At 41.0% G+C, this 11,724-nt stretch overlaps 1 protein-coding gene across 3 annotated transcripts in view; it reads left to right on the top strand.

The window, feature by feature from the left end:
- Positions 1–3,646: 3,646 nt before the first annotated feature.
- LOC100720199 (cytochrome P450 2B4-like) overlaps positions 3,647–11,724 on the top strand; it is a 30,720-nt gene continuing 22,642 nt past the window's right edge. Inside the window, exons 1-2 of one of the 3 annotated variants that reach the window (XM_063252797.1) lie at positions 3,672–3,856; positions 10,614–10,696. Coding sequence is in view for 1 of the 3 variants with exons in the window: in XM_063252796.1 (XP_063108866.1) it covers positions 3,686–3,856 (171 nt within the window). In the remaining 2 variants the exon portion in view is untranslated. Of the gene's footprint in view, positions 3,857–4,273; positions 5,849–10,613; positions 10,697–11,724 lie in introns of those variants that run through there. The other 2 variants (XM_063252799.1, XM_063252796.1) reach the window with 2 other exon arrangements.

Raw genomic sequence — 11,724 nt, 5'->3', positions numbered from 1 at the left:
TTTATCCCTATCAATAATATATTGTTTTTCTTTGCATCATCTTGCAGCTGTCGAATTGTTATTTCCTGATTTTTTGTTATTTTTAAAAGATCTTTCCTTTCTTGTTCACTAGCTGCAATCTTGTCTTTGAGGTCTGAAACTGTATCTTCACTTTCCTTGAGGCAGTTTTTACAACTTTCAATGGAATTTTTGATTTCCTGTATATGTCTTTACATCTGCTTTACGCATTCTGTTAGTTTCTTATGTTGTTCATCTGGGGATTCTACCTTTTTTTTTAGTTCCTCCAATTTTCTGTCTTCTTTAGAGATGTTCAGTATCTCTTTTGTTTGTTTTATCATTTCTTCTTTTACCCGGGAGATTATTTCTAGTTTGAATTCCTTTTAAGCTTTGGGGAGTTGCTTCTTTATTTCAGTTGCTATTATTTCAGGTGTATGGCATATATTTTCTTCTATGTACATAGCTTCTAAGTTTTCTTAGCATGGGCTGGAGATTTGAGCTTGCATTTTGGTCTTTTACTTTGTTATTTTCCTATATTTCTGTGTTTCAAGTGTTGTTCCACGGCTTCCTCTGGGTGTGTTAGAAATCATCTCTTGTGTCCTAGGCTTCTGGGACTGAATGGAGGTTGCTGAGCATGGTCCAGTTAGGCCCTCAGGCCCTCTGTGCCACCTTCAGTGTTCTAGGTAGCTGGCCTGGGATCTCACTACTGTGGATGATGAGCTAAAGCTCTCCCTGGGCGAAGACCAATGCCCTGGAATTCACTTAACCTACTCTCCAATCCCATAATTGAAGAAGGTCACTGGGTGTAATTTAGTTGGTCCATAAAACTTCCCAAGCGAGGCTAGTGTGCCTGGGCTCTTGAAGGGTCCTTGAGATCTAGAAAATATGATGTTAAAGTCTCCTCGGTGCTTGGGGTGAAGGTCAGACTTACCCCAGCCACCAGCTGAGTTTCCTGGTTTGGGAGAAGGTCATTGGGCATGTCCTGGGCAAGCCTGAAACCTATCAAGTGCAGCCTAGTGTGGCTGGGTTCTGGGCGCATCCTTGGGCTCCAGAAGAGATGATCTTAAAGTCTCCCAGGGTTTGGGGTAGGATAGTGTCTTTAATAAATGGTGCTGGAAAAGTTGGCTTTCCAAATGCCAAAGACGAAACCAAACCAATGTCTATCACCATGCACTAAACCAAAGTCAAAGTGGATCAAAGATCTAAATATTAACTTAGAAATACTAAACCTACTGGAAGAAAAGGAGATAGAAATCTTGGAGACATAAGGGCAGACATACAATTCATAAGGAAAATGCAAACCGCACAGGAAGTACTTCAAAGAATCAACAACTGGGATCTCATTTTATTAAAAAGCTTTTGCACTTCAAGAGAAATCACCAACAAAGTGAAATGAAAACCTGCAGAATGGGAAGAACTTTAGCCAGCAGCCTCTCAGACAAAGGACTTATATCAGAACATATAATGAAAAACATCAAGCCCCTCCACCCAATTCAAAGACCCTCTCCAAAAATGGGCATGTGAGATGAACACACATTTCTCAGATGAAGAAATACAAATGGCAAATAAATACATGAAGAAATGTTCACCATCACTGGTCATTTGAGAAATACAAATTAAAACAGCATAGAGATTTTGTTTCACTCCGGAAAAAATGGCTGCCATAAAAAAACCAACTAATAACAAATGATGACGAGCAGTTGCCTAGCACGCATGAGGCTTTGAGTTCCTTTTCTAGCACCTCAAAATAAATCTTTTGGGCTATCGGGATAGAAGGAATGTGTTGCACCTGTGAGAAGGATGTGAAGCTTGGGGAGTTATGGGGAAAATGTTGTAGTTGGAATGTTCCCTCCAAAATTCATGTTGAAATGGAATTGATACCATAACTATATGAAGAAGTGAGGCTTTTTTCAATTTTTATTTTTTATTAGTACATGTTTGCAATATGCAAGGATTGCATTCATTGTGGGATGTTGGTGCATGGACTTAACGCATCCTAATTCTTCTAACTCCTCCTCCTCCCCTCCTGCTGTCTCATTGTTGTTTCTACTTTTGTAAGAGGCTTATGCCCTTATTTCTTATCATCTATTTTTACTTTGCTTTTTTGTTTACATTTTGAGTTTCTCACACAAGACAAACAATGTGATATTTAAGCTTGTGCATTTTATTTACTTCACTTTATGGTTTATGGTTTCAAAGTGCATCTATTTTCCTCCAGATAACTTGTTGTTGGCAGAGCAGTATTATTGATTCCTCTATTGATGCCTGTTTCCAAGACTTACCTATTATGAAATGTGCTTCTATAAACATGGGTATGCAAGTGTCACTGTAATGTGAGATCTTTAACTCTTTAGGGAGGATACCTAGAAGGGGAATAGCTGAGTCTAATGGAATTTCTAGTTTTAGATCTTTACAGAACATCCATGCCATCTTTTATAGTGGTTTTCCTTGTTGCCATTCACAAGAAAGGCGGAACATTTTGTTTTTTGGAAGAGTTGATTAGATAATGAGGGCTCTGCTCTCATGGATGGATTGTCCTTGTGGGAGGGACAGAGGGAGAGAGTGCCAAGCTTCCTTCTCCCCGCAGCGTGTCTCAGGCATTCTCTGTGCCTTTCAGCCTTGTTGTGATGCAGCCCTTCCCAGATGCCATCACACACACTTGAATTTCTCCACCTCCAAAACCAAACACCAGGTGAATTTTGGTTCATTACCAATTACCCAGTCTCTGGTATTCTGTTACTGCTAACAGCAAACTAAGGCACAATGGACCTCAGGATCTAAAGGTGATGTAGAGACACCAAGTCAGGGGTGGGGGAGGGAGAGGGAGAGGGAGAGAATTCTGGCGGTGGGACCCAGTACTAATGGGAAATGATCAGAGACTGAGATGGTGCTCTCCCAGCTAGGTTTCTTTCTCTTTGTCTCTCTGTCTTTGTCTCTGTCTCTGTCTCCCTTTGTCTCTCCCTCCACTGATGAGTGTGTCATCTCACTTTGGTTTCCCCATCACTCATCACTCCCACCTATGTCCTTCACAGAGTGCAGTGTGTGTGGGGGAACCGGGGACCTCTTCAGGCCTTACAAAGCCTGAGTAGGAGACACACTCATACACCAGCACAAGCACAGCCCACACATGCAGACTCACCAACAGGAGCAGAAGTCCCTACCACCTCCCAACTCAAATGCAACCATGTCTTCACATGTGAATACACAATAAATACATAGATGCTCCCCACATGAAGAATGTACACAGAAGCACACCTGGACTCACACAGAAACACATAATTGCAATTCATGTTGAAATACAAAATAGCCCTTCATAGATAGAAAACCACACAGGTATACACAGCTGCAAGCAAACTGGGACAGAATAAACTAAAGGGCCAAACACATAGTCAGAAATTGACAACATGTGCACCCAGCACACAGAAATGCAATTGTACCCTTTCGCGTCTGTTTTGCAGTATCCCTGCCAACATCTAAGGAGGGGTTAAAGGGCTAGGGAATGAGCAGGTTACCTGGCTGCCCAAACAGGAAGTATGGGTGCTTGGTAACTCTCTTCTAAGATCACACTCCTGGATAAGGATGAGAGAGGAGGCGGGGAAAGGGTGAAGTTGCATAACTGAGGAGGTAGGCTGAGGATAAAAGGTTCAGCTCAAGGCTGCAGAGGGTAGAGGGCAGTCAGATCAGGACCATGGAGCTCAGCCTCCTCTTGTTCCTTGCTCTCCTCCTGGGCCTCTTACTTCTGCTTTTCAAGGGCCACCCAAAGGCCCATGGCAACCTCCCACCTGGCCCACGTCCTCTGCCCTTCCTGGGGAACATTCTGCAGATGAACAGAAAAGGCCTGTTCAAATCCTTCCTGCAGGTGAGATGCAGATGGACGGACCCCAGGGTGGGCTGGAAGAGCACAGTCTCCTTTCAGCCTCCAAGGTTGGTGGGGAGGATCAGTGTGTAAAGGATGTGATCTTGACTCCTGGTGGATACTGGTCAGGTTGTCACAGGTGTTTTTCCGCTGGCAGAATTGTGTGAGACATTGTTCTGGAGAGGATGAAAGGGCATATAGAACTGTGTGAGTGTGATCTGCAGGTGTAGAATCTCACTGTCCTCTGCTGCATACTGCATACTTGCCTAGAAGCAAGAGAAAAAGAACAGTGTCACCAGTCAGAAAGGTTTTGCCTCTGTCAACATAGAGAACAAAGATTGTCCTGAGTCAGTCTGAGGACAAGCAGGAGGAAGGGGGGGAAACAGAGGCAGTAAAGAGTGCTTATTAGGAAGGGTGGGGAGGGGAAGTAAACAGGATCGAGATGTGATATGTACACGCACCAGATCTCCATGATGAATACATTTATGATGTGTCACAAATATATTATTAAGGCCTGATGTGATGGCACTCACCAGTTTCCCAGCCTGAGGCAGGAGGATCACCATGAGTTTGAGGCCAGTCTGGGCAACCTAGTGAGACCCTGAGTAGGGAAATAAAAGGGGGAAAAATCTTGATTTCTTCATTGTTAGAATAGAATCATACCTGTTCAATGATCTATTTATTGATTATATCATCTTTTTACTTTTAGCTTTGTGTACCAGGGATGGTGCTGAGGGCTGAGTCCTGGGGGGTAAGGAACAGAAGAGAAGAAATAGGGGTTTAAAGATCATTTGAAGGCCCAGAAGGGTTTATGTAAGAGGTAGGATTTGGACACACTCATGAAGACTGGACGAATGAGAGTAAGAGGGGAGATGAGCCCATTCATGATGGGTGTTCAGGGTGAAGACGAGGAAGTAGACCCAGGAGAACGGAAAAGCATGGCATGTATGCTGGAGAGGAGGTAGGAACTGAACTGTGGTACCAACATGAGGGGCTGGCTGAAGTGAAGGGGGGCAGCAAGCCATAAAGAGATCCACCCGAGAAGGCAAAATAGAGCCTCACGATACCTTACTCTTTTTTCTGTTGCTCTGAGAAAATATCTGAGGTGGAGACTTTGTAAAGTAAAGGGGTTTACTTAGCTCACAATTTTAGAGGCTGATAGTTCAAGACCAGGCAGTACCATCTGTTCAGCCTTTGTTGATGGCTCCCTATGGTACAAGAGGAGAAATGGAATCTGCAACATGCCGAAAGGGCCCAAACATGGAGAAGGCTTTGTTTTATAACAACCTGCTTTCTTAAGAACTAGCTCATTCTGAAAGACCAGCATTAATCTGTTCTAAGGGTGGTGCCTGCATGATCTAATTACCCTCCACTAGGCTCCACTCTTCAAAGGCTCTGCCTCTTCTCAACATGGCCACTTGGGGACTAAGCTCTCAACATATAAATGTATGAGGGACACACTCAAACCAGATCCAAACCATGCATGTCCAGATAGATGACTGAGTGCTAAGCTCTGATGATCTTCTGAAACAAGCAGCATGGACTTGTCAGGAAGGTCATTGTGGAGCCTGGGGTTTAATTGAAATAAAGGTGGCCACCTTGGCTTGGTGAGGTTCAGCTCAATTCCAACTGCTTGGCTCACAGTCTGGTGCTTGCACATATGTCTGTCAGAATACTTTCTAAAGCTTTCATTTGTGGCTCAGGAAGCCTAGGGCTGCTTTTTTTCCAGGCAACTCTTGGTCTGGAATGTGACTGTGTGAATTTTTCTTCAAATGTGAGTGTTACTAGGATTAAGGATGCAGCACCAGTCAAAACTTGAAGGTCTAGAAGCTCCCTGTAGAGTCACCATTAGAGGACAACATTAGAAGACTGAAGAAACTGGAGACACTTCCAAGACAACATTGAAAACTGGGGCTCTTCTGAAACAGGAACACTTCTTTCTTTCCCTTTTTATTTTGTCCAGGATATAAGCCTATTGGTTGATGCACATCTAAGGTGGGTCTTTTCCTCAGTTGGCTAGCCTATATGTCAATCATCCATAGACACAGCCAGAACTGTGCTTCATTAATCTGCTAGACACTTCTTATTCAAATCAATTGATTATCACAATTAACTGTCGTGAATAGGAAGAAATTCAGTTGGGCCAGGGCAGAACAATGATGCCCTACAGTGTCTAACAGTGCATCACATTTGGATTGTACAGTCAAATCTCTACAGTTTTGTAATAACGTTTTAAAATTTCTAGGTAAGCCTGCAATGGTGCTACAATGTTATACTTTTTAAGGTATAAAGAGGGTCCTGAGGGGCCCAGGGTTTGCTCAGCAGCACAGGTGCCCACTTGGCAAGCACAAAATAGTGAGTTCGACACTTGGTGCAAAAATACATACATATATATATATATATATATATATATATATATATATATATATTTGAATATTTATATATATGTATAGATAAAAGAATAAAATGTGTGTTCTGGATATTTTTCATGGTGGATGAATAAAATTAATTTTGGAAGGATATGTTTTTGACTGTTGTGAATTAAAGATGGACATGAATTCTTTGAGAAAGTATAATTCTTAGTCAACAAGTTTCTGTATTAAATTGCTCTTTATTGATATTATGTCAGTATCATTACAAAACTCAATTTTGACCATAAAATGTTTGTTGGTAAAGTGTTTCCTCATGTAGTCTTTATTTTGGATGAAGACCTGGAGATTTCTTAATTTTGAAATTTTATTTTTTGAGCTGTGTATGGTGATACATGCCTATAATCCCAGCTTTTGGGATCTGTTAAGTGGATTGCTGCAAATTAGAAGTCATTCTGGGCCACATAGTGAGTTTAAGGCCAGCATAAACCATGTAAAGCGAATCTGTCTGAAAAAGAGAAACAGATAAACAATCCACTTTATTTTTTGATGTTTTTTCCTTTTCCTTTGGTTTTCCGTCGGACTTCCCTGTTTCACCTATTCCTTCACATCTGTTCAGAGAATTTGTGTTTGTGTGCAGGCTGGCTTTGAACTCAAGAGGTAGCCCAGGCTGACCTTAGATTTACAGTGATTCTCTGGTCTCAGCCTCCTAAGCACTGGATTATGGGTGTGCACCACAACACTCAGCATTGCTCATTCTTCCTTGCAGCAAATGCTTCAGTTTTTCTTGTAGGAAAAGCTTGGGGGCAAAGTGACATCCTTTATGCATTGGCCCTTGGCTCATGTTCATCCAATCTGTGTCATTTTTGGGGTTTCTTAAATGTCCAGAGAAGTATCATTTCCCCTGAGAAGTCTTTCTTGGTCCTCAGGCATGGTCAGATTCACACCATAAGCTTATTCATTTATTTGTTTATTTATTTTTAAAATAGGGTGTTGCTCCATAGCCCAGATTGGTGTTCAACCCATAGTGATTATGCTGCCTCATCTTCCTGAGTGCTGGGCTTATAGGTGTCTGACATCATGCTCCAGTGCCACTGTGAGCTCTTGTGTGTCACTTGCTTCTGTTGGTGATGGCCATGTCAGTGTCACATTAGCCTGAGCACAGTGCTGAGTGGAGTGCGTGGCTCCCAGCAAGGGCTCAGTAAATAAACATGTGTGAGTGAGCAAAAAAGTGTGTTTAGGGGTGTTAAATAGCTGACTATATTAATGTTTTTGGATCATTGAACACAGCTGTTTGCAGTCTCCCTGTTTGAATGTCCACTTTGTATTCTTTGATACTGTGATTTGAGCAACTATTTTCAAGATGATAATATGTAATCTATTAACAGGTGATTTCTTACTGTTATGTTTTTTTTTTTTTGTAGTTCTGTATTACGTGTACCCTTACACCGCTTTGTTTTGTTTTGTGTTTTTCTCTTTTTCCTCTTAAATTAAAAAAAAAAAAAAAAAAGAGCAAGTGAGCGGAGGCGCCGAGTGTGATTGGGTCAGGACCTGGGAGAGACTGCCTGACCAAGGGACTGTAAACCCAGTGCCCTTTCCCTTAATAGAGTTTCATTGCATGGAGGGCCCCAGTACATAGATTTTTATTTTAGCTGATTGTACATCTCACAGATGTACAATATTTTTTGCTTGCTGGGTTTTGGACTTACTTGGGGCCCGTCACCCCTTTCTTCTTTTCCATGTCTCCCATTTGGAATGGAAATGTCTCTGCTATGCCTGTCTCATCACTGTACTAAGTTCACAGCTGGAAGGGAGTTTGCCTCTGGAGAAATCATGCCTTGGTTTCATTGACCAGACCCCTGACTTTTGAGTTGATGCTGGAACAGGTTAGGGCTTTTCCTGGTTCTGGAATGGAATGAATGTATTTTGCATGTGAGAAGAAAAGGAATCTGGGGGGCTAGAGGTGGAAAGTTGTATGTCTCTGAGAGTTCTTTTATTGGAAACTTAATCCCAATGCAACAGTGTTGAGAAGTGGGATGCTTAAAAGGTGATTAGGTCAGGAGAGCTGATTAACGTGATCATCACTCAAACAGGTTTGCTGTAAAAGGGAATGTGGTCTCCCTTCTTGTGTGCATGCTTTCTTGTTCTTTCACCTTCTGCTACAGGACAGCACAGCAAAGAATTTCCCAGCCAGATACTGGACTCCAAGACTTTGGACCTTGAAGCTTCAAGGACTATGTAAAGAAACCACTCCCCTTCAATAATCCATTCTTTATAAATTACCCACTCTCAGGCATTTTACTATAGAGGCGTGAGATGGACTAAGATAGACAGCGAGGCTCATCATCAGAAGGCACACACATGGGAGAGGAACAGGAGTGTAGCAGCTATAAATCTGCAGGTCTCTTTTGTCTCCATAATCTTAGACTTACTGCCACTTAATACTCTGAGAATCACTACAGTTTCTGAGAGTTTGATTAAAAGTGTGGGCTACTTCCTCTCCAAATATTCACAGATATTTTGCATAAATTTATGAACTATGCAGGCCCTGTAAAGCTCTTCTGTGGGTCTTCCAAGGAGCTTCAAGGTATCCGCAATCTGCCATTTGGTTTGCTTGTGTAATGGAAGAGGGGACAGATACATGTTTGTGTCATGATGGGAAGCACTGGAGAGGGTGACACTGCTCTTTTTCTAGTCCCCAATAAGCTCCCAAATCCTTTTGGAGTTAGAGGTTTGTAGTTTTCTCCTCTGTAGGATGGCGACAATGAGAATATGTGACTGTTAAAAGTTGCTTGAGGATTAGATGAGACAATGCATGGAAAGTGCTATTTCGGTCCACTCATTCATTTGTTCATTAATTCATTAATAATTTATGGACACTTGCTATGTGCTGGGGAGTATTATAGGCATTGATAATGTGACATTTTGGACAAGGCATATATTGTGACTGTTCTCACAGACATTATACTATTAGGTAGACAAAAGCAACGACTGAAATAAAGCAATATGATATTTTAGAAAATAGTGAGAGCCCCCTTAGACTGAGGAGTCAATGAAAGGCTTTGTCTTGCTGTGCTCCTGAGCAGAGATCCTGAAAGAAGCAGGTGACTAGCACCAGAAAGAACAGATATTGTTGAAAGAGCAGGAGAGGAAGAAGCCGGGAGCAGCATGGGGATGGATCAGAGTGAGCCAAGGGGCAGTGGAGGGAGACACCCTAGAAGTGACAGGGCCAGGTCATGCCAGGCTGCAGGGACCGTGGGACAGACTTTGATCTTATTCTCAGGGACGTGGGAGCACTGGAGGCTTGGAGAGGGTAGGAACGATGAGTAACTTATACTTTAACAGAATGTCCCTGACTCCGAGGGTGGTGAAACCATTTTAAAGACTACAGGAGTAGAAGCAGGGAAAGTAGTGAGAAGCCTTTGCAGAGAGTGACACAAGACATTTTCATAGTAGATTTATACATTTTCATGATTTTTGAGCCAAGATTTTTTGAGTTGGACATCACCGTCCCAAAATGGGCAGCTCAGTGGACACGCTCACGTCATTGACATGCAGAAAAAGTGACAATGAGCATACTATTCTGACATCATAGATTAGTTTAAAAATTTTTTTTATATTCATATATGTTTGCAGTACACAATGATTAGATTCACTATAGGGGTTGGTACATGTACATTAATTCTTTATTCTTTTTATATCACCTTCTCCTCTCCTTCCTCCCACTCCCTGTGTCTCTTGGTCCCTTTCCTACAGGTTAGTTTTATCTGTATTTGAACTTTATGTAAAAGAAGAGAATGTAAACAACTTCTCCTTGTCCTTGTCCTTCCCCCTCCTGCTCCTCTGCTGCTGCTTCTTCCTCTCCTTCTCCCTCTCCCCCTCCCTCCTCCTCTTCCTCTTCCCCTTCTCCTTATCTTCCTCCTCCTTTTCCTCCTCCTTCTTCTCCTGCTCCTCCTCCTTCTTCTTCTTTGACACTGTGCTAAATACCTGGCCCAAGCAAATATAAACTAAAACTGCCTTTGTGTCTAGTTGCTTCCACTCAATATTTTATGTGTTGATTTCATTTAGATTTTTGGCTATAGCTCTAGTGGTCTCTTTTTCATTGTTGATAATATTCCATCATGTGAATCTTTCACTACTGCATATATTAATGATCACTTTATTAGGAAGGTTTATATGAATATTCGGTTGATTTTTTTTTTTGGTGAAAAAATATACATTTTTATTGTGTAAGTATTGGTGGTGAAGCTGCAGAGTATGCTTGTGTTTACACCTGAGTAAAACAGTTGGTTTTCTCCATCCCCAGATTTGCTTAGCTTTGGATTGAAAAAATATTGTGTTAGTATTGAACAGGCACTGACTTTTTCTTTCTTTTTTTTTTTTACTTAAAGAAAAGGAAACGAAAAAAGAAAAAAAATACATGGAGATTAAAAAAAAAGGGTAGAAATAATACTAAATTACAGACAAACAAAAGGTAAGAAATTGCCAGTTGATAAGTTACAAATTGTCATCTTCGAAATGGCTGTTCAGGTTATAGAATTAAAGTATTTAGAATGACATTCAAAAAAGTGACCCTACAAACCATTCTGCTCTATGGTCGAACAAAAGCTCCGTAATATGATTATCAGTCCCACCTATTTGTTTTACATCTCTAAGAGGGTAAGGTTAACCATATCAAAACAGAACAGAACATTTAAAAAAAACATAAAAAATAAAAAACAATTTAAAGAAATACAGATTTCAAAGCAAGTCCACTGGAGATCTACCTTATCTAACTGTCTCTAGCTTCTTACAAATAGTTGTCCCTAACTTCACCCACTTTATATACTTATTGCATATTGTAGAACTAATCAAATCATTACAGGATGATGGAGTCTTTTTAGGTCCTCAAGTTCCAAATTAGGGAAGACAATAGCAACTACCATCGCATCTCTCATTCTCTTTGAGATAGCCGTCCCCATCTCTGCATATGCTGAAGTTGAGCTGAAGAAACCAGTCCAATGTCATTCTAATCAGCAAGCAATAGATTGCTAGAATTTATATTATAATGCTACAAAATAAGCCTCAGGTTTTTCAGGTCTCTTCCTCAGAGTATTTGTTCCTATCCTCTCTGTATTAAAGGGAAAACCAAGTCATAACAAGACAGCGAAACAATTTCCTAGAAAAACATGCAATGGATAAGACTTATAAAGCTATAATATAAATGATCTTCCGTAGCTACTATGTTTTCTCTTGTTATTTTCAATAGATTTGTCCACAACACTGGCTTATTATAGTTAAACATACTTACACCTATTTTTATAAAAACTTATCTTTGACTGCATTGTAGTATTTGAGAGCTGTTACTGATTCATACCAGTATGGATATTCTTTACATCTTGTCATGCTCAGAGTAGTTTCCTCTACTTTTAGGGTTGATTCTAACACGCATACCGATTTCAAATAGGATCACTCAAGGCCAACCAATAGTCTTATGATTCAGATACAATTAAGATCAGTCAT

This window comes from Cavia porcellus, unplaced genomic scaffold (genome assembly GCF_034190915.1).
Source record: "Cavia porcellus strain 051 isolate PalLab524CR breed Dunkin Hartley unplaced genomic scaffold, mCavPor4.1 scaffold_7, whole genome shotgun sequence".
Lineage (NCBI taxonomy): Eukaryota > Metazoa > Chordata > Mammalia > Rodentia > Caviidae > Cavia > Cavia porcellus.
This window is presented reverse-complemented; position numbering and strand designations above follow the sequence as displayed.